This window comes from Vanessa cardui, chromosome 7 (assembly GCF_905220365.1).
Source record: "Vanessa cardui chromosome 7, ilVanCard2.1, whole genome shotgun sequence".
In the NCBI taxonomy this organism is placed as follows: Eukaryota; Metazoa; Arthropoda; class Insecta; order Lepidoptera; family Nymphalidae; genus Vanessa; species Vanessa cardui.
In genome coordinates, this window is record NC_061129.1 from 10,727,702 (window position 1) to 10,752,515 (window position 24,814).

The window sequence follows — 24,814 nt, forward strand, 5'->3', positions numbered from 1 at the left end:
AATAGCGTTCGCGATAATGATGTAAGGAAGTAATGACTGAATGTTAGGTAGATGTTAGTGGTTGTAAATACGAAAGCTTTAGACATTATACATTTAATTAAAATTGGTTTGTTTTATTGCAACATTTATTTAAATCGTAAAATAGTAAAGTCCAAAATCTGAAGTGATTTAAGAAATCTAATTTAAGGTGCAGCCATAAATACAAATCGTGCATAATATTTAAATAGACAAAACGAGTAAATTGTATGTTATTACTTATAATATTAGTTATTAAGCTATGAAAATGGAAGCGCGCTTTATTGACACAATCAAAAGTATTTAATGTTAACCAACGACAGAGCGACAGAACTAGGAATCCGAATCGTGTGTGTCGTATTCGTCGCTGGTGAGCGGGCGCGCGCGAGTGCGTGTCGGCCGCGGCGCCCGCACGCCGCCCCCCGCGCCGCCCGCCGCGCCGGCGCCAGTGCGCGCAGTGCGGCGCCGAGCGCAGACGGCCGCGGGGGTGCGGATGTAGGCGCTCAGGTCCACAACGGCTAGTCTCGGAGTACGAACTGCCTTGCCTATTATGTTTAGCACAATTACTGTCATGTTTATATGAATACATTTATTAATAAACATATCTTATTGAAATTGTATTGGATAAAGTTAAAAAAAGATGTTATGAATAATGTGTTAATTCGTTCAGACTAAAAGTAATCTTTGATAATGTGACAATAGAATAGTTTAAAAGAGTAAGTAATGATTTTCTTATCGGTTGACTGGCTAACCGGTGAGTTTTCATTGATGACAATGTGATTAAATAAAATTCAAAAGAACCAAAATTGCGTCTACTGATTGTTTCATTTTGTTATCACAAAATACTTTATAAGTAATTAAATAGAATTTGATAAAGCAACATTTAAATGTTATAAAAGAGATGCGTTTTGAGACATGATTTAATATACTTACCAGTAATTATGGGTAGATTGCTTTCTACAACATGAACCGTTCGCGGCCTAGCTCTCAGGCCTGCGTTTCTTGTAGTTCGTAGAGGAAGGGCTCGCAGTGTGGGCGGAGATCTGGCTGGTAAAGGGGGCGATAGTATTCGCGCTACCAGCACTCTCCTTTCCGGCGATGAGCTGGGAGATCTTACATACCAAACATTAATTGTTTTTTATCGTAGCAACTATCTAGCCCCCATAAATCCTCAAATATAAAGCATTTTAACACTACACTATTCTAAAGTTCAGTAAATTTAAATGATATGGTTAATGGGAAGAAGTGTAAAAATAGAAAATAATCATCAATCACACCTTTCTCTTTCATTGATTGGTCGTTTTCGTCGCCGCCTCCTCCGCGATTCCTTTTTTTTGATGTTTGTGCCCTCACGAGGTGGAATTACTCCAACATGTCGGTAATAGTCGCAGAGTGCCTTTGCCAAAGACCTTCCTATTTTAAAATCTACGATTAAGTTTAAGCGTATATATTCTGATGAGAATTATAGTCACTAATTTTAAAAACTATAAAATATTACTTCACTTGTTTTTAAAAGATATAAAAGTAACAGCCTGTACATTTCGTACTGTTGGTTTAAGGCCTCTTCCATTAAGGAGAGGGTTTGGAACGTATTCCACCACGCTGTTCCAATGCGGGTTGGTGGAATGCACATGTGGCAGAATTTCGATGAAATTAGACATATGCAGGTTTCCTTACGATGTTTTCCTTCATCGCCGAGCACGAGATGAATTACAAACACAAATTTAGCACATAAATACATAGTGGTGCTTGCCCGGATTTGAACCCGCAATCATCGGTTAAGATGCACGCGTTCTAACCACTGGGTCATCTCAGCTTAAAAGATATATTTATATATATAAGTAATTAAGGAGAAACTAACATTGGCAGTAGTTCTAGATAGGTAGTAGTGACCAAATTCTTACGACATAAAACTGATGCATGAGTTGAAGAATTTTGGCTAAATATGCAACGCGAAGAGAGGCATTGTGATTGACTGATTACAAAGGATACAGGCATCTTCAGTATAGTGTAAAAAAGGCCCTCTTGGAGTTAATCTTCGACCACCCAAAGACGCTAACAGCGTATAGGCGTCGATGGTGCCGGTAGGGAGGCTGCGCCGCGCACTGCCCAGAGCTAGAGGATCTGCATTATACAAACATGATTCTGGCTTCCATGCCTCGACACGCATTCCCAGAAACTTTGGAAGTACTGCATGACGTTCAAACCTGAACACAGATGATAAAAATGTTAAATGGGCGATTAAATTACTGTTCTTGGAAAATTATTTCAATAGAGGTAACGTTTTAATGAAAATTAATGAAAATGTGTTCGGACAAGTTGAATTTATCGCAATTTCTCTTAAACATTTTTGTATGCTATTATTTACGCAACTATTATTTATGATAATTTAGAATTTTCCTCATGATGTTTTCTTTCACCACCAAGCAAGGGATAAAACAACAAATATTGGCGGAATATAATAGAACTTAAACAAAGGTATTTAGATAAAATGTTACTTAAACGTTGCTATAAAATTTAAACAGAAATTTTGGTTTAAATCATTAAATTAAAAAATTTAAAAAATGTTATTGTTTTCTTACGACTGCCTGTAACGTAACTTACTATATTGAAGTTTTATTTATAAAGACTTATGTAACAGTAACATACCTATATACGTCATCGTATGAATTACCGCGTACAAACACACCTTCGTGGCTTATATCGGAGTGGATATCTATAATAAAATCCAACTGCAGAGCCTAAAAATAAAATCTATGATATTTGTATATACAGAGAGACATTTAATGTATATGAATAGAATAAAAACGGTTACTATAACATGTTTTGAACGTTCTATAATCACCAAGGTACGAGTACGTACTTTTTCAGCTGTAATCTTTTTTAGTAGATCATTGACCGCAATAAGAGCAGGGTGAGCATAACTAGTAGCTTTGTTCCAACTGCGATTGAGGTCTGAACCAAGCAAGTCTGAGCGCTGGTTTCCTAAGAACACGCCGTCAGGGTTTAGCATTGGTACCACCTAAAAAAAATTATATCAATATCTAAAAATAAATTATATTTTTATTTTTGATTTGTCACAGGATTATATTAATTTTCCTATGAATTACCTGAATAACGATTCCATTACGTAAAGCAATTGCTTTCTCTGACGAACTTGCTATGTAATCTAAGAAACCTGAAACATACCATACTTGCTTAAAAACAAAAAAAAAGTAAAAATACATATAAAAACAAATGACAACTAATATAAGATCATTAAAAACATTAAAAATATATGTTCAGTATAGAATATGTTTAAAAATACGAAGGTCTATTCTAATAAATTTCTAAATTAAAGTAATAAAAACGATTTAAAGTAGGTACATATTAAATTTTAGTAGACGATTGTGAATTTTTAAAGAAACCTACATAAAAAATAACAATTAAAACTAATAAAATAAGGTAGGAAATATTATTAACCTTGACAAATATAAGAAGATGGTTGTTCACCGCCGTGGACTCTTGCTAAAATGACAACGACACGTTTCCTTGCTTCACTAGGCTTCCCTTTTGTTACAGATTCCTCTTTACTTTCTTCTTTAGGTATAAGGTTTCCAATAGTAATTAAATCTATTCGACGCTTTTGCTGTAACACAGACACACCATTAGGTGAATACATTTAACAAAATATATAATAACTTAGTAGCAGTGACGGCGCAAGATCGTATATTAATGTGGGCAAGATACAGCTTGTTTTTTTTTACAGTATACTCTGATCGCAATGTTATGTTGTACTTTTTCAAATTTCGGGCGCGAGGCCCTTTGTACCGCGAGGCCGTGTGCGAAGACTTACACCGCCCACGCCTTACGCCGCCACTGTCTGAGGGTATCACTGACTTCCCAAACAGTGCATACATTGAGATTTATCATTAAGATTCAATTTTTTGTTTAAATAAACCAAGAGGTAAAAAAGTTAATATGGTAAGGGATTTTATGTATGATATGAATATACTACACTACAATTATACATGCAGATGTGTGTTTCTGTTTGTATGTGTGTGTATGATCAATAATTATATGATAAACAATTCTCTCACTGTCGTTTGTGCAATACTCTCTCGAGTGGCAAAGGTCTGAGCTCGCTTTTCCCAGATAGCTAAATGCTTCTGCAACCTCGAATATGAATAAGGTGCTGCTGCTGCGAACTGGTACACATCTTCTTCTTTATCAAATCCAAACGCTAGACTAAGTATCTTCCTACCTCGGTGCACCAGCGACCGATGATAAAATATTAATCGTCGAGGTATACGTTGCCTAAAGATCATTTATAATATTTTAAAATAAATAAAATATATTGGTCATTGGTCAAATGATTTAGTAATAAAAATATAAGTCATTCACTGATAAATGTTTTGTTCGATCATCTAATAAATAAAAATTCTATTATAAAAAAGAGTGTTAATATATTAGGGCGTTTTAAAAACAGGTCGCATCTAATAATTTTCTACTTTTACGGTGTATAACAATTTTATCAATTACCAAAAAGGAATACAATAATTGTCTTACCACTTTGGCCGAGAAGTCGATCGTACCAAGGGTGTCATGTCTTCGTTAAATAAGTTGTTCTCTTTTCCTAAATTTACTATATTGAATATAACGCGCTGAAAATAATAAATAATAAAAACAATAAATAAGTTAAGAAGGTCCAGCTGTCGGCATAAGTGATATAATAATTACAATGACTTCTATTACCTGATCTTGTTTTACGTTTTCAACCGTAAAATTAAACCAAAAACGCGAGCGCGGTCTACATGTGTCAGGTCTGATGAAGAGATCATATTCGAGCTCAGTAATATGGTCAGCACGCCCTAGGTTTCCGCACTCGAAGGCTGCGTCGAAGCATAGGTGACCTCGCTTCGCCTTCCCGCTGTGACCAGGCGGACGCACAATAAGGCGATTTAAATTCCCAAGCCCACCCTCTCCATCACTCTCTTCGCTGTCTGTAATTATGATCTACCATTTATTGCACTTAAGTTTTAATAATATATAAATTCAGTGGCGTAAACTTTTAGTAAAACTTAACGAGTAATCATTTTTTTTAAGATTTAATTCCATTATTTAATGTACCATTTCTAGGCCGTAAATATATCGTCGTATGTTCAAGGTTGTCAATAAATGATTCCATTATAGAGCCGATTTTTAGAGTAATTATTAACCTTTCAAATAAATTTGATTGTATAATTTATAAAATAAATAAATATTTAAGTATACTGAATCAGTGGTTTCTGCTCAAAGGCTTATAGGAAAGTGTGCAAAGTATCTAAAGCTCCAATATAGAAAACCGTTTACCCAACACGCCATGAGTTAAAATTGAAAAGCTTTACTCAATTTATAAACTAGGTACTTCAAATAAAATAAACACATTTTAAAGAAGCTATTTCAATAGATTTAAGACTACTGTATAAATACTGTACAATTGAAACCTTTCGAATTAAAGACAAGATCTAGAAATATAAATACTATTGTATATAATTAGCACATGAATTACTAAAAACATTCTATAGTCATTAATAAATCAAATATTATTATTGAAATGAATCATACATTTTACTATGCAGCTAGTATACGTATAAGTCAATGATCCTATGTCATAATTTTTGTATAAAAATGGCATCCCGTTTATGCTTTAGAATATTACAGTAATATATAAAATATGGAATACTCTATGAGTAAAGTCTTATCCGATTAACACTTTCGACGTTAATTGTAAGTAAAACGAAATTGATTTTCAATGTCTGTTTGTATGTTACGAGTAAATTGAATCCATTTTACGAGTAATGACAGTCATCACAGCGCAATGTCTTCACATAAATCGAAGTAAAATTGAAACGAAAACGTACGTAGTCGCGATGCTATCGAGATAGAAAACTACGTTGTTAGGCCGAGATTTTTTTTTATATAAAAACATTTCGCAAGACAGCTATTTTTGTATAACATAGTCACAGTTTGTATATATAATTATTAATTGGTTCTTGAAGTGGGTGGAAACTATACCTAAGGATGTAATTTTGCAGTGTATCGCATTTCCGACAAACACCCTAGGTATTTCACGAAGACGTAATTCTTATAAAGAACTTTAGTCACGCAACCTTCACATGCATTTTCCTCACAATATATCCGTCAGTAGCCATATGAACTGCGAGCTGTACCGATTTATATTAACAGCCCATTCAGACATTTCTTAACGCTTTCGAATATGCCTTCATAGAGCTGAATACAATTTTTTGGAAATAGAATTTAGTCTGATATCTTGAAGTCTTTATTAAGTTAGAATTATGTTTAAAATAATCTTAAAAATATACGTTTCCTGCTGGTACAATTGAAATACACAAAATTGTCAATTTTGCGTTTAGGGAAATAATTAATAGGCATATTTAAATTTAGAATTTTCTGCTCTTTAATGAGATGCGTTCAGGGTGCTGGTATACGAAAATACTATTTTGAATTCATCATTTACTCTTCCAGACGTTGAAAACCACAATAAAAAATCGTGTCTTTTAGATAGCTATAGCAGGACACAGGATTACAGGACAGGAGAAATTAAAAAACAATTATAAATTTACATAATTCAAGTATACCATTTGTAAGCCCTCTTAAACTAATTTCGTCCAAATTTAAATGTATTTCACGATGGAATAATAAAAGGTACTTACCGGACATTTTATTTTACAGCATATTTAAACACTAAACTTTTGACGCATATATTAGAAGTCTAGTAACACGGAAAATTTCAAGAGTTCTTTTTAAATAAGCACAAATCAATTCCGGATTATGGTAAATGATTTTTGAAGTTGTGTGTTTGAGTCGCTTGTTCGGTTCCACTTGTTGTTGCCACGATACGACACAATGCGACATTTTGCTACCTAATAATAACAAAAATAAAAACTGGGCGAATGAGTTATTGTTATTATTCAAATTAGTTAGTTGCTTAGCAACCAAGCTAGCTGTGCAATGTTCTTTATTGTGTCACTGACACTACCAATAAAGCATATGTAACGTCAAATGAACTGAACGGATTAAATTAATTCCATATTGATGTCGAAATGAAGTTATTTTTCATAGGAAAAATATGTGTTCCACATATTATAATAATAAATATTTTGCGTGTCTTAATATAAAGTTATTTAAGACAATATACATATACTTGGAGAAGTGCTAAATAACTTACGGATATCATCGACACGTCCTACTTTAAACCAGGTAACTTCAAAATACAAATTTAATTTGAAAACGTTTTTAAAATTCTAAAACCTTGGAAATCAGTCCTTATCGAAAATTTTGGTCTCGAATTTCAAAGTTTTTTTTTTGTTTTTACTTTATAATATATTTATATTACCAATATCTTTTTCTAAAAAGATATGGACGAAGACAATTTTTGTGGGTCTTTTTAATAAGTACTTATAAAACCTAGTATTGTATAACTATCTAAGTTAATTTTTATTCTTAGTTACTTTTTTTAGCGGGATAAAGTTTAATGTCGCAAGATCGATCCTAACCTCTTGGGATATTGTCATCCTAACTTAACACAAACGATAAGCTTAAATGCAGAGGTAAATAGGAATATTAGTTACACCAAATAATGTGGCATTGCAACAGTTATTTTTATTTAACTTTTGTTTTTTTTGTGCTTAAACGTTGAAAAATATTTTTAGAAGATACGCTAGATTTTATATTTACCATACTACACTATCCATTGATTGATTGAATATGTACAATTTGTCATTGTTGAATGAATTGAAAAACATGAATATGCAGACTAATAATATAAAGATCATATCTCACTTTCCTCATCTCGAAGCATTTTTTCATATTATAATACTAATTAAGTACTACAGACATCAAGTGTCCAACAAAAATTTTGTTAATAAAAAACTTATGTATTTGCTAAAGATATTTTTTAAATAAACATTTTTAAATAACAAATGAGTAGGTAGAGTGAGAAACTGTATTGAATTAAATCGAATAAGTGTGATTTTTTGTTAATATAAAATCGTTCTTTAAGTAACGATTGCAGTCGAAAGCTAAATTTAAATATTTATTTATTTAATCCCCCAACAATTAGAATCAACAAGTACTATTTTTAAAACATTGAACTAAGAAGTCGAGTGTAACATGATAAAGTATGTTTTTACTATGATATAATATGATATCTATAATACGTAATCATGATAAAAATATACTTACTAAAAATAAAAAATAAAACCCATAGACGACATATAATACAGGTAAAATAATTTAATAGGTAGATGGCAACAGTAAGTCTGTTGAAGGAAAGGTTCTATAATTATTAAATAAAATGCAGCCTCTATGCGTAATATTATAGTGTCAAAATCAAACGTAACGGAAGAGTTTAATAAGGTATACACACATATTACTACATGCCCTTTCATTCATTTCACTATAAAAATTGCATTATATGGTTACTTATTTATAGGTAAGTAATTATTAACATAAGAATTAACAACATAAATTCTTTTTAATATATATACAAATATGAACTAAAACTAGTTACTGTATAAATCTTGACCGCGTGGAATGGTGGTAAGAATGCTAGCAGCATTTCCCCGTTGAATCACAATACGATCCTCTGGGCAAAAAACGAACCACCTGTCACCGGTGGAGGCAATGTAATTATTATGTTACTTGATGTTTCTATATTACTACTATTTCGATAATTTGACATTTAGGTATGTCTGCATTGCAATGTAGTAATGAAGCGCTTAAGAAATGATATTTCAATGGCTTAGTCCAATTTTTATAAAGCGACTGACATCAAGGAATAAGTTTCTTAAATCAAGACTAAATATTCATTATTGAAAATTTTAGTCGTCAACGGTTTGTATTTTTTACAATCGTGTACGTAAGGGTCGTATCATAATGTGTAATATGTAATCGTATAAGTGTTATTTTAAACGGCGGAGCGAGGTTCTAGGAAATTTTGGGCTACAATTTTCAGAAAACTTTTTAAAAAGTATCTTAATTTTATACAGTATTTTAAAAAAGCCTTCTCATGACATGCATTTCGAAATATATGTTTAATGGTTTTCTATCGTCAATATAAATAGACAATGACTCTCCAAATGACTGAAGTATAATTTACAAATTTTAATTTATTAAATTATTAGAATTAAGAATATTGTCGTAGTTTCTCATGGAAAATTTGAGACCAGAGATTTTAAGACAATTGATATTATATCAATAGTAGATAACTTTGTGTATTCAAAATAAAAATAAAATGTTCACGTACTTCAAAACAAATTATCATTTTCCCTATTCGCGATTGTGTAAACAAAGAGGCACTTAAAGGATCAGTTAATATAGCTATATGTTCCGACTTTACGCATTAAATTCGAAGATAGCCATAAAATAATAAAAAAAATTGCGGTCTTTGGACGTGGAACCTTTGTCGGATGAGGGTGGGTTTTGACACCTTTTGATAAATGTTAAGATTTTATTTCATAAAATAGGGGTTGTTTTAATTGTAATTTACACTATACATCATTAATACGACAATCGTTTGGATAATCATTTTTATACTACAATATTATTTAATAAAAAGCTACAAAAAATTATTGACATAATATTCAATTTAGTAATACTAATAAACATGCTAAAACTGTCAACTAAAAAATACTTTTGAGTTAAACAAGAAGATTTTTATTCATTTTCCAAAATTCGCCAAATTGAAAATCCTAATTAATATCAATTGTTGTCGGTGCAGTCACCAAATATGTTACATAATAATGCAATTAGGTTTTTATGGTTGCTAACGTGAGTTGTTTGAGTTATTTATAATCTTGGAAATCTCTTCGGAATGTATAAACAAGAAGCAACGGTAACAGTTTCTTCCTACTATATTCACAACAATGCTATGTATTTTTTATGCTGTATGTGTAATACGGGCAGGAGGCTCACCTAAAGAAAAGTGACCATCATCTTTCATGGAAATCTGCAACAGCTTGCAGATACGTTGTCGGACTTTGATAAATGAGTATGCTCTATTCTTGAAGATTCTCAAGTCGTATCGGCTAGGAAAAACCGCCGGCCAAAGCTAACTCCACAAAGCATTTGTGCTAGGCAGAAAATTCTTGAAAATTAATTAGTTCGGATGGAACTTGGAATTTTGAGGTTGGTTTCCTGGTCCACGATGTTATTTCAACTTTTATTATTTATATCAAAATTTAATTTTAATTTTAAATGTCGTTTCTTTTGTAGGCGAAATATAGAACGAAAAAGAATTAGAAAAATATCGGAATCTTTTTTAAATCATTTTATATGAATAGATTTCCTACAAGTGATTTCTGCATCCAATTTATGTGTGGGCTCTATTAGAATATAAAAAAAGTTACACGCATGTGTGTTATTTTTTTAATATAGTCTAAATAATTTCTTAAATGTGCATTGATTTTGTTTTTGTAGTATCTATTATGGGCGAAAAAGGGCGGTAACACTTAAACACTTTGTTCTACGCAATAATGGCATATCTCTAAGATAACAGTGCATTTGGATAAGTACCTGTCCACATTATAAAATTTATAAGGTTAAATACAAACTTAGATAACTCGTTAAAATATTAATAGACATGTAGCTTTATAGGTTTATGTAATGTGGGATATGGAGGGTCTTAATGGGCACGATTTTAAATCATTATATTAGTAGATAATATGTATATAATCACTATTCACAAATCAATCTATATATCGGTTAAAAAATAAATCATTTTCCTTCAGTAGTTTCAGAGCATAGAGCTAAAACAAGCATTGACACATAAAACTGAGGGCTTTAAATTATTATAAAAGACTAATTCGACGGCAACATAGGACAAATACTAACAATTTCATATTTTCACCGTGCGGATGCCAGGTTCATCGTCTGTTAAAGAGGTAAACTCCGAGCAGTGCAAGGGAAGCCCCTTGCGGCCTGGGTATAAGTTTAATGGAATGCCCGTTGCAGTTTTTTGTTGAGTCCTCATTTATCAACCCTGACAGGAAAATTCAGTCCCGCAGCCTACGCGGTTAGAAACGTTAGTCAACGACCTGATATTGACACCGCTCGTTTTGTTTTTTGGTTACTTTCAGAGTGTTATGTCATATGGCATAATTTGGGGTAACCCTACAGATATTGAATCTGTTTTTATTTTACATAAATTAAAATTTTAACAAAAAGTAAAACCGACTTCAAAGAAAACACTATTTTAAAACAAATGAATATGCACTAAAAAGTAATAAAAATAATTGCGTTATAAACATATTTTTTTAGAGTCCTCATAAGTAAAATTAAATGAAAAATATTAGACTACTTAAAAGTCGATTTACGATTATATAGTAGTTATAGTTATTGTTATATTCGGAGCCGGTGTCAGCCACGGTGCCCTTGCCTCAACAATCAAAAGAAAGAAGCGATACGAGCCCCATGATTGATCCAGTATATTATTGTATAAAAGGTAATTTGTAAAAAACATATTTGTTAAAGTATTCTCGTATTGTTTTTTGATAGATATACTGTAGGATTTTCTTGGCTAGCACCGACTCCAAATATAGCAATAATTATAACTACATTATATAATCGTAAATCGACTTTTAAGTAGTCTAATATTTTTCATTTCATTTTACTTAGGAGGACTCTAAAAAATATGTTGAATAGGCTTTTATTTTTTTACTCTTAAGTGCCTATTCATTTGTTTTAAAATAGTGTTTTGTTTGAAGTCGGGTTTTCTTTTTGTTAATTTTTTTATTTATTTTTTGATTTTAAGTGACGCTGATGTTGACTAACTAATTTTTCTTAATATGGATAGATTAAGCGTTTCGTTTATATGAGTCAGAAACGACTTCGAGGACAATTTCTTTGGAAGGAAACTTGCGAATAAAGTAAGAAAAGACTTTCGAAAATGCGGCTTTAATACGTCATGCGGCATAAAATACAAGGATCCCTCGAAAGAGCTATAATCGACCTCAGTAAAAAAACTTTGAAAAAGAGCTGATATATGTCGTACATCATAAGACATTACATCACATACACAAAATTTGATTAAAGATAGTAAGAAATTCTGCCCCATATCGCACCCTACACACTGTGAGCCGTATAGGAGTTCCATCACTACATAGTATAAAACAAAGTAGGTTTCTCTGTCCCTATATCTTTAAATCTACGCAACGGATTTTGTTGCGGTTTTTCTTAATAGATAGTGTGATTCCAGGGGAAGGTTTGTATAAATAATACATGAACAATATAGTAAAAAAACACTGATAATTTTAGAAATTGGCAATGTGATGTCGTAAATGAATAAATTCTGTACTATATTTAGTATCAGTATTGCACCCGTGCGAAGCCGTGGTGGGTAGCTAGTTGATTATTATATTCGACTATGATAATTACATAAACATAACCACATTACGGAAGGTGACTCAAATACCCAAATAACCTAAAAATAAAAGTTTCGACCGAGTATCACTAACGTGCTCCTCAGAATTGTTCCGTTCCGTTACTTTGTCATGGATCCTATGCTCAGAACCTTACCAAACTTTCACCAAACTACCCTTGAAGTATATAAAAAGAATCATCAAACTTGGTTAACATGATTTTCAGTTATTCACCTATTTGTCGCGCATATACATAATGCAAATTAAAGACTTATGTCGTTTTCATACGTCTACCATCATCGGAAAAAAATTAAATTAAAATGGGACCCCACATGAAGCACTACCTTTCAAACAAAAAAAAAATTATCAAAATTCGGTGATTTTGAGGTCGGTTGAAAAGAGAGCAGTGCGGTCTATTTATAATTTTGGAGCTAGATACTCTCTTCGGGATGTTTTTAACAAAGTAGGAATACTCACTGTTGCGTCACAATATATTTACAACAACATTATGTATATTCATAGTAACATTGATCACTTTGATAAAATCTGTGATAATCATTGTATGCGCACAAGAAGTAATATGAGGATAAACTTATAACGCCAAGTTTCCGACTTCGCAAAGTCAACAAATCCTTCTTGGGGTAAGGTATCCGTTTCTATAATAAAATACCACAGAAAATTTTAATTTTGCCGTTTCATAAATTAAATAATTTGTAAAAAATACATTGGTAAAGATGGCATATTATTCAGTAGAAGATTATGCAGACGATAAAAAAAGTAGAATTAATACTTGTGGACTTCCAGGTAGGAGAAATTACATACATATTAATACATACATTACTGTAATTAACTAACATGACTGTATTTTTAAATGTTGAAAAAGAATAACTACTTAGTTTCTTGCCGGTTCTTCTCGGTAGTACTTTCCGAACCGCTGGTAAATTCACTTAATATAAAAAAGTTCTTAAATGACGATTCAAAAGTGCTTGTAAAAGCCTACTTGGATAAAGTATATTTCGATTTTGAAGGCACATCAAGGCTTACCTTCAATTTTGCTGATATACCCCGATCCCATTAACATGGCATATAAATTAACAAAACATACGTTTTTAGTTAGTTTACTAATTAGTTCATATTATTTATTAATTTATACTATCTGGACTTTCGATATGTTTTTTTTCACGGTACAGTGAGCTAAAAATACTGTACCTCTCATTTGCCTTTGGATATTTATCTACAGGTTATTCATCTAATATTATACATATATAATATCTCAAATGTTTCTCCTTGTACTCTCCCCAATATCAATATTGGAGTTATCACAGATTATAAGCGTTGTTATCGAAATATGATGTATTGTACATCGTTTGGGAATACAAATGTCGCAACGGAATTACAAATATATATAAAGGTTTACGTTCAAATAAATTCAATAGCAGGCGAGTCATTAAGATGTTAGGATCACCGCAACTATTGTAAGTTACTATTTCAATTTTTTTAGTGATTGTTCTTTGTAATTTAATATAGCCATCAGTTTAATCAATAAATACTTTTTTATATATGTATTTTTTTTATTACTAAATTCTAAAAAACTACTACTTCCATTTTTCTGTATCGAATCTAGTAAAAGTTTTTATTCATAATTTAGATTTCGTTTTCAGTTTTTAATTTTAACAAACTTTTTTTAAATAATTTGCCAAAATAGAATAAAGATAAAAGTAAGCACCTACATTATAATTTTTATACAACAACAAATATTAAATACATATACGCTGCACTAAAAATTGCAAAGGCCCATGGAAATGAGAAATGTCTTCTTGTGTAACGTCAAATCCAAAGTTGTTTTATACTATTATAACCAATGATGTTCTAGTAAACAGATATGTCATTAACGCGCAAAAAGTGAAGACTAGAAAACGTCCTAATTGGGACGTTTGCCTTTAGTCGTTTTTATCACAATTATGCCAGTAATACGTTATAATTATATAGTAATACGTTTTGCGTAATTAAAACATCTAGTTTAACTCTTTACTTGTAACGAAATGTAAAATAAACGGTCCCCGGCGCGGCACACTTCTTTCTGTTGTTTAGTATGTGTATAACGTATCTGTTTATTAGAATATTATTGATTATAACACATATCTAAGCAAATTGTTCTTTAACTCAAAATAAAAAAAAATAAAAATGGAAATTGTGAGCTATTAATTATACATAACTTCTTATGAGTGTAACATTTCAGCCATAAGTTATTTTCGTATCTAGGTATAACTATTTATAATAGCGTACAAAATAAAAAATAAAATCGGAGTTTTCAGGTGTACGACTCAGTAGACGAATAAAATCATGATTATGATCATCTGGAATAATGCACCTACCTTTAAAATGGTGAAGAAATATTTCGAACAAAATCTGTGTTTCCGTCCGAGGTTTACTTTCCTGAAGGCCATTCACAAAAAACGCACTCCTTCATTATAATATTAGTATAGATACTAAGATATGCTGTAATTATTAAAAATATATAATGTCTACAAGTTGTGATTATCTTATAGAAAAACCTAATTTAACAGATTTTATGCTGCTTGCTTTGTTTTGGCTGAGAGCAAGGTAGCAAATGTAAATCGACATGAAGCAAGAAAAATTCCAGATGGAATGCTTCTCGGTGCGGCCACTGCATCGTATCAAGTCGAGGGAGCCTGGAATGAAGACGGTATGTACACGGTATTGTAAGGTATTCTTAAATTGAGATGTTCAGGTTATTCTTGCGTACTTATCCATTTCGAAATATTAAGAGATTTACAATTGCAGGCAAATCGGAAAACATTTGGGATACCTTGACACATCACGAGCCTTGCGTAATTGCTGAATGCCACAATGGCGACGTGGCTGACGATTCTTATCACTTATATAAGAGGGACGTAGAGATGATGAGGGAACTTGGTCTTGACTTTTACAGATTTTCATTATCCTGGGCGAGAATTTTACCAACTAGTTTCCCTGACAAGATCAATGAAAAAGGAGTAGAGTACTATAATAACCTCATCGATGAAATGCTTAAATACAACATTCAACCAATGATAACGCTGTATCATTGGGATTTGCCACAAAAATTGCAAGATATGGGTGGTTGGACTAATCCTCAAATAGTGGATTGGTTCACTGACTACAGTAGAGTTGTTTTTGAACTCTTTGGAGACAGAGTTAAATATTGGTTTACAATAAATGAGCCCAAAGAAGTTTGTTATCAGGGATATGGCTTAGCATCGATGGCACCGTTGTTTAAAATGTCTGGATACGCAGATTATATTTGCTCCAAAAACATATTAGTAGCTCATGCAAAGGTTTATCATATGTATAATAATGAATACAGACCAACGCAAGGTGGAACTATTGGCATCGTTCTGAGTATGTCGTTTTATGAACCGGAAAGCGAGGAGCACGCTGAAGCTGCAGAAGATCTTACACAATTTGAGGCAAATTAGTATATTAAATGTATTGTAATATTTTTGTACTCCTTTATGTTTGAAAAATAATATTTTCTTATTTTTAGTGGGGAGTTTACGCTAACCCTATATTTTCAAAAACTGGAGATTTTCCGCAAGTAATGAAAGAAAAGGTAGCCGCTAAAAGTAAGGCTCAAGGATTTCCACGTTCGAGGCTGCCCGAATTCACTCCTGAGGAAATAGAATTTGTAAAGGGAAGCTCTGATTTCCTCGCAGTCAATCACTACACTACAAGTTTGGTTTATAGAAATGAGTCTGTTTATGGATATCATGCATCTCCCTCATATTATGATGATATCGATGTTATCTCATATAAAGATAGCTCTTGGGAAGGTTCTGCGTCTGATTGGTTAAAAGTAAGTAAATGTTTTACTAAATACAATTTTTTATGGTTATATTTACATACTTAATAGTGCATTTTTTTATGAATACATTACAATATTCCCAACCTATCAGGTACTTCCATGGGGCTTTTATAAGCTGTTAACAAAGATAAGAGAAGACTACGACAATCCCACCATTTTCATAACTGAAAACGGATTTTCCACACAACAAGGACTAGAGGATAACGATCGAGTATCGTATTACAGGAAATATATCGACGTGATGCTAGACGCCATCGATGACGGCTCCGACATCAGAGTGTACACTGCATGGAGCTTAATGGATAATTTCGAATGGTTGAAAGGATACACGTGAGTATAACTTTAATGTTAAAATAGTATACCCAATATTTTACCTGTACGACGCATTAACTAATGGAACAAGCTTCATTTTTCCAAAACACTTTTTTTTTTATAACTTATAAAGCATTGCTTTATTAAGATAGAATTTACGTGTATGAATAATTAGATAAGTCTATGCTGGTTAACCTTACAAATAGCAGGTTTTTTATTGTTATGATGGATATTGGAAATACGTTTTTCCAGGGAGCGATTCGGCTTGTACGAAGTAGACTACGAGAGCCCGGAGAGGACGCGCACTCCTCGCAAAGCGGCTTACGTGTACAAGGAAATCATTCGCTCGCGAGCGCTCGACTTCCACTACGAACCCGACATGAGCCTGCCTCTCACTATTGATGAAGGACATTAAATTTCAAATAAATTGTTAATTGTGTTTATTATTTCATTTGAAACCCAGTTGGCATATTTTCAAAAACAAAGGAGTTAAAAAACACGCGGCCAGGTACAGCGCGAATCACTCATTGATATATAAAATAAGGGGATTTTTATATAACAACGGATACACGACTACCAATTATTTACAACACAAGTCAATTAATATGAACATGTAAATACACTTTTAAATTGAATATTAAAGTCTTAAAATAGCCTAACTACTAAATGAACATTTAAAAAAAACATCAAATTGAATCCTCTAAAATTAAAATACAATAAAAAAATACATAATGCTACTAAAAACAAACAATCACTTACAGACTTACTGTTGAATTCCAGGCAGGATACATTACATGCATATATAATTTTAATGTATTTAACTAATATGATTTTATTTTTTAATTTAAAAAAAGAGTAACTACTGATTTTCCTGCCGGTTCTTCTCGGTAGAATCTACTTTCCGAACCGGTGGTATCTTCACTTAATTGTTAAATGACCATTCAAAAGTGCTTTTAACAGCCCACTTGAATAAAGTTTATTTTGATTTTGACAGCAAATATGAGTAGTTTTTTAAAGTTGTTTACAAATTTGTAATTAAGATTACATAGATATTTATAGGCACTTTATGTCGTTTTAATTGTCCCAGTTACGGCTTAAAATCGCCCGAATATTTGTACAAGACCGACATCGTGGAAAATATATACTCGGTATAAGGTACTCGTAGATATTGTACACTATGTCTTTGTTTTAATTAAAAATAGTTATAGCAATATATGTCTAATTAATTCTTGCGTGCATAGACTTAATTGAAAACATTTAAAACACTAATTCCTCTAAATGTTTTTAGCCGTTTATATTTTGGTCATTGCTAAATGTTATATATTTATATTAGGCAAGTCGAGTTGACTGAGAGAGTTGTATGTTTGAAATAATATGTATTTTTCGATGAATATTAGCGTTATAAAATGACACCGAAATTTAATATTTATATTCTATGATAAATATAAAAATTAATATGTTATCTGAAATGGTACATTTGTATTTCTGCTGTGCGCTACATGTGCTTTCCGGAGTCCCGCTACAGATGGTCTTCGTCTTCGTCGCATGCAGTGGCGTTGCTAGGTGAGAAAGGGCCCCGGTGTATAGAAAAATAATCGGGCCCTCACCCCCTCTTTCCCATCCATCTTCAACTAAAAATTACCATTTAAAATTATATACACCAAATAAGCTAAAAAGAAGCTTCAGAAGCTTAAGGTTTAGTTAAGAGGCCTCCCTGAACTCCGAGGCCCTGGAGCACTGCACCACCTTGCCCTATGATAGCTACGCAGCTGGTCACATGCTGTCGTTGCAGTAATAGCCGAACGTAACTAGCTGCTTTTTGTTAGTTGCAGCTCGTTACTTATCAACTTTTCACATATCTACATGTCTAACGGAATTGAACCTTAATTTTTTTATATTCTTATGATCCAACTTAAGATTTTATTATATGTGGAAAAAAAACATGTGGTTTTGGCAGGGCTTTAGAAGATTAGAACGGAGAAAAATATAATAATAATATAAACCATTGAAAAGAATCGTTTGGAGTTTAATTGCAAATTTTGAACTGTTTAATTTGGTATGGAAACCATTGTTTCCTAATGAAATTATATCACCGTTATTATAAAACTGTGTTTATCTCAAACAAAAATAAAATCTTCAAGCACATCAAATTATCATTGTGATCTTGGTACGATTGTGATAGCTGTGTAAACAAAGAGGCACTTTAAGAATAATTGAATACTAGCTACCCGTTTCGACTTTAGGCATTATATTCAAAGAATGTTATAAAGTCTTGAAATAATAAAAAAAAAGTTTGTAGAGAAAAACAAATAATAAAAATGGGGTATGCATCGGGTAGGTATTATATGTATTAACTTTTTGACTGTCGTCTCGTCGTTGTGACTTTGATACTGTTTAATACGTACCGCAAATATATCTGTAATGATCACTTGTAAGGTCAATTTACAGATTAAATTAAAATATATTTAAATATAAGCCGTGCACACACCATCTTCCCGCACCAATTTATACGTTTTTTTCCGCGCTTTTGAACATTCGGCAGATTCTACAGGGTTATTGGTAATTCGACGAATTTAGTCCGAGAGCCAGTATTCGGCAGACTTACATTATAGTATCAAGCTCCATATTACTGCCAGGTATACTGCTTCTCCTGCTGTTGGTGAAATGGAGGTTCACTATTTCCATCGAGGTTTCCTTTGAGCGTGCCATGGAGGCCAAAAGCTTAAAAATCGACTTACAAAACGTGATCGCGGCAAGAGTGCCCTTTTGATATCTTAAAATATATATAGAAAACTTTAATGGCAGAAACTTACTCCAGTTCCTTCTATATCTTCTATCTATATATAATAACAAGTCCTATCTGACTGATTAATCGTCGCCGAGCGTAAAGTATTAAAGTGAGGGACTTGAAATTTAGAAATTAGGATAAATTTATTGAGTAGACACCTTCTAAGAAAGGAATTTTATTAATTCTATCCCTAAAGGGGTCAAAAAGGGGTTAAGCATTTTTATGAACGTCCGTCATTTTTAAAGTTAGACAAATGAAGTTTTATTTTTGGAATACAGATTAAAAATAAGTCGATACCTATTTCAGCGTTTCTGCATATTATACACCTAAGGGGGTGAAATAAGGGTAGAAAATTAGAATGCAAGTCTTCTTCTTCTTCCCTTTAGGGAAAAAGCGCTGGTGGAAATTCGTATTCGAACATGAACGTATTCGTACTAAAGGTCGCTCTTTAAAATTCCCACAAAATTAACTGAAAATAAGATCCAATGAAAAAAACTTACTTAATACAAATTTAGATTTTAATAGTTACGTTATAAGTAAGATATTTTTCGAATATCTATAATCTTGGATCTATAGATTCCTTTCGGGGTGTTTTCGGAAAATTGGAAGATTAAGCTTGTCTCACAATATTTTTAGAACAATGTTATGTATATTCACTGTGTCATTGATCACTTTGATAGAAATAGTGACATTCTTATATAAGGATGAGAGGGTAAGTATATAACGCCAAGTTTCCGGCTCAAAGTTAATAAATTCTTCTCCTGAAAGGGATGGTTTAATTAACCCAAAACGTTTGTTAAAAATTATTATTAACAAATAAAGAATTATTCAACACGATATTAAATAGATTATTTGATTTTCATATATAAAAAAACGTGGAACTAAAATTAATTTATTTGAGACTGGACACACAATATTACTTAGTATTTAATATATTGAAAATATTTAACTACTGAGTTCCTTGCCATTTCTTCTCGGTGGAATCTATATTTTGAATCGGTAGTACCGTTTTTTTAAGATTATTTACAAATGATTTTGCACAAATATACATATTTATTTTAGAAAAAAATTGAAGAAATTCTAAAATTTCGTCGTTATTATTTTTGTAGTGCTTATAATCCGCGAAAATAGCGGCGACACTTGAACACTTAATATTACGCAATGACGGCATATCTCTCAGATAACTATTTGTATAGTCCTGTCCAAATTTGAATGTTTATAAAGATGCAAACAAAATTACCTCGTTATAATATAAAACAGGCATGTTGCTATAAAAGGTTAATTTAAGGTCGGATATGGAGGCTTTTAGATATACGAATTTGTATCATCATGAAACCGTATATTATTTAAATTTATAATTTTTTTTTTGTTTAAGAAAAATAATTCCAACTATCATTAACTTACTTCTACCGACAACAGACTACTACATATATATGGTTATTGGTAATTCGACGTATTCCCGTTAAGAGGTGATGGGGCGGGGGAATATTTGCAATAATTTTACCCATATATGCAATTATGCATGGTGCAAAAGTGAACCACTTTTGAGTTATCGTGTTTTTAGATTTTTTCAAAATATGCCAAAATTCCAACTTTAAAAATTTATTTAAAAAAGGTATCAATTAAATTACATTTTTTTTCCTGTGATTTATTAACTATTAAACACTGGATATTTGTCAATACTTAAACAATAATTATCGGTCCAAATTTAAAAATGCGAGACTGAAAACGATATTATTTCAATATTTTTTTGATGTTTTTTTTCTCAAAAATGCCTCAAAAAATGAAATCAGTATGAAACTTGTACTGCAGATTATATTTATTTCAAAGCAACCGAAATAAAATGACCAGAAAGGAAACACTGGTGGAAATTCGTATTCGAACATGAACAAATTCGAACGAAGATAAAACTCAAGTTAAGCTTTCCTAGGTATGGCCTACACGTTTAAAAAAATAGCATGTGAATTTCATTTTTATTTTTATTTTTATATATGACTGGTCTACATCTACATTATTCGGTTTCTAATAAATAAATGAATAAATAAATCCATATTTTGGTTGAATCATACATAATTTTTCCTCACTATTTTCGGAAATTACAACGGAACATATACAACACCCAATTGAGGACTTCAGCATTCCATGGAATGACCGTGCGGAAGCCGGATCAAACAGCCGGATCAAACGGGATGAAAATTCGAGCAGTTCACTGGTCTTACGACCAAGGCGTACGAATACAACACTCATCATTACTGTTCGTAAAACCTGTCTAGCCAAATATATTTAATAGTATTTGTTATAACAATAATTATTCTCATCAATATAAATAATATCGCAAGTGTTTTTCTTGTACTCTTCCCAATATCAATTTAGAGTTATCACGGATTATAAGCGTTGTTATCGATATAGGATTTACGACGTTTGGGAATGGTAATATCTCAACACGAGCCACAAATATATATAAAGGTTTAAGGTGGAAAATTTTTACTAGAAGTCCAATCATTAAGATGTTAGGATCACCAAAACTATTGTAAGTTACAATTTAAAATTTCCCTACTTAATGACATTTTTTTGAATCAATGTCAATTTTCATAGTTAAATATAAATTTACTTGGTGGTAGGGCTTTGTGCAAGCCCGCCTGGGTAGGTACCACCTAATCATCAGATATTCTACCGCTAAACAACAGTACGCAGTATTATTGTATTCCGGTTTGGAGGGTGAGTGAGGCAGTGTAACTACAGGCAGAGGGGCATAGCATCTTAGTTCCCAAGGTGGCGCATTGACGATGTAAGGAATAGTTAATATTTCTTACAGCGTTCTTTGTCTATGGGTTATGGTGACCACATACCATCAGGTGGCCCATATCCTCGTCCGCCAACCTATTCCATAAAAAAATAATAAATAAATATATAAATCACTAATTAATTAAACACTGTTATTTCCATTTTTATATACTATATAAATATATTTTATAAAGTATAAAAAAAAATAAAACAGCAGTTTATATAAATTTCGGTTCAAATAAAACTTGTTACATAAGTAAAATGTACCTACGATAACAAATTTAAAATTTTACTAGGCCACACTAAAAATTGCGAATTTAAAAGCCCTCCTCTGAGGCGTCAAATCCAAGGTTGTTGTACCCTTTTATAATATTGTAATTGAACTTAAAACGTTATTTTGAGTTTAAAACGTAAAATATTATGAGTATTTATTTTTATCTCGGTGGAAATCCCGGCTCAACAGACATTACACAATAGCCAAACAAGACGAAGAATAAGAAAATATTATGTACTTAAAATATATATATATATATATTAAAACAAATATTTTACTTTTAAACAAAATCATAAATTTATATTCCCTATAATAATCATATTAATGTTCATATACATGTTCTATAATATAAGTTTTCTCACAGAAAAAGGAATTCCACAGATTTTATGCTGCTTGCTTTATTTTGGCTGAGAGCAAGGTAGCAAATGTAAACCGACATGAAGTAAGAAAATTTCCAGATGGAATGCTTCTCGGTGCGGCCACTGCTTCCTATCAAGTCGAGGGAGCCTGGAATGAAGACGGTATGTTTAATCTTATTCCTTGTGTACTATCCATTTCGAAATATTAAGAGATTTACAATTGCAGGCAAATCGGAAAACATATGGGATACATTGACACATCGGGAGCCCTGCGTAATTGCTGAATGCCACGATGGCGACGTGGCTGACGATTCTTATCACTTATATAAGAGGGACGTGGAGATGATGAGGGAACTTGGGCTTGACTTTTACAGATTTTCATTATCCTGGACGAGACTTTTACCAACTAGTTTCCCTGACAAGATTAATAAAAAAGGAGTAGAGTACTATAATAACCTCATCGATGAAATGCTTAAATACAACATTCAGCCAATGATAACGCTGTATCACTGGGATTTGCCACAAAAATTGCAAGATATGGGCGGTTGGACTAACCCTCATATAGTGGATTGGTTCACTGACTACAGTAGAGTTGCTTTTGAACTATTTGGAGACAGAGTCAAATATTGGTTTACAATAAATGAGCCCAAAGAAATTTGTTATCAGGGATATGGCTTAGCATCTATGGCCCCTTTGTTTGCAATGTCTGGATACGCAGATTATATTTGCTCCAAAAACATATTAGTAGCTCATGCAAAGGTTTATCATATGTATAATAATGAATACAGACCTACGCAAGGTGGAACTATTGGTATCGTTCTGAGTATGTCGTTTTATGAACCAGAAAGCGAGGAGCATGCTGAAGCTGCAGAAGATCTTACACAATTTGAGGTAAATCTGTATATTAAATGTATTGTAATATTTTTGTACTGCTTTAAGTTTGAAAAATAATATCTTCTTATTTTTAGTGGGGAGTTTACGCTAACCCTATATTTTCAAAAACTGGAGATTTTCCGCAAGTAATGAAAGATAAGGTAGCTGCTAAAAGTAAGGCTCAAGGATTTCCACGTTCGAGGCTGCCCGAATTCACACCTGAAGAAATAGAATTAGTGAAAGGAAGCTCTGACTTCCTAGCAATCAATCACTATTCTACAGCCTTGGTTTATAGAAATGAGTCTGTTTATGGATATCATGCATCTCCCTCATATTATGATGATATCGATGTTAACTTATATATGGATAGCTCTTGGGATGGTTCTGTGTCTCCGTGGTTAAAAGTAAGTAATTGTTTTACTTAATAGTCATTTTACGAATACCTATTGAATTGTAACATTTATGTACAACTAACCAGGTAGTTCCATGGGGCTTTTATAAGCTATTAACAAAGATAAGAGAAGACTACGACAATCCCACTATTTTCATAACAGAAAACGGATTCTCCACACAACAAGGACTAGAGGATGACGATCGAGTATCGTATTACAGGAAATATATTGACGTGATGCTAGACGCCATCGAAGACGGCTCCGATATCAGAGTGTACACTGCATGGAGCTTAATGGATAACTTTGAATGGTTACAAGGATACACGTACGTATAAATTTTATTTATGATAGCAAACCCGCATTAACGAATGGAGCAATTTTTATGTAAAATATAATTTGTTTTTATAACATATTACGTATTAAATAAACATTAATAAACGTTTGATGGCGCATTACATACTAAGTTTCAGTTATATATATTTATAATTGATATTGGAAATGTATTTGACAGACAACGATTCGGCTTGTACGAAGTAGACTACGAGAGTCCGGAGAGGACGCGCACTCCTCGTAAATCGGCCTATGTCTACAAAGAAATCATTCGCTCGCGAGCTCTCGACCTCCACTACGAACCCGACATGAGCTTGCCACTGACTATTGATGAAGGACATTAAACTTTGAATATTAATTGTTGTTTTTTTTTAATACCTTTTACATATTCATAAAAACAAACTAATAAAAAAATACACGG

The 24,814-nt window shown here is 32.3% G+C and overlaps 2 protein-coding genes across 2 annotated transcripts; one reads left to right on the top strand and one right to left on the bottom strand.

The window, feature by feature from the left end:
- Positions 1–322: 322 nt before the first annotated feature.
- On the bottom strand, positions 323–5,358 carry LOC124530966 (cytosolic carboxypeptidase 6-like). The gene is made up of 12 exons (XM_047105340.1): positions 5,347–5,358; positions 4,750–5,010; positions 4,564–4,658; positions 4,095–4,311; positions 3,478–3,643; positions 3,126–3,193; positions 2,879–3,037; positions 2,665–2,756; positions 2,008–2,222; positions 1,293–1,440; positions 949–1,127; positions 323–560 (listed from the first exon to the last, which is right to left on the bottom strand). The coding sequence occupies exons 1-12, from the start codon at positions 5,356–5,358 to the stop codon at positions 349–351; spliced, it is 1,824 nt and encodes a 607-aa protein (XP_046961296.1). The 3' UTR covers positions 323–348.
- Positions 5,359–13,783: 8,425 nt separating this feature from the next.
- On the top strand, positions 13,784–24,751 carry LOC124531110 (lactase-phlorizin hydrolase-like). Its single transcript, XM_047105566.1, has 12 exons — positions 13,784–13,891; positions 14,984–15,123; positions 15,222–15,886; positions 15,964–16,272; positions 16,373–16,611; positions 16,846–16,986; positions 20,895–20,937; positions 22,810–22,960; positions 23,025–23,689; positions 23,767–24,075; positions 24,150–24,388; positions 24,575–24,751. Exons 1-12 carry the CDS (start codon positions 13,869–13,871, stop codon positions 24,735–24,737), a joined length of 3,087 nt encoding a protein of 1,028 aa, XP_046961522.1. The 5' UTR covers positions 13,784–13,868; the 3' UTR covers positions 24,738–24,751.
- Positions 24,752–24,814: the final 63 nt, after the last annotated feature.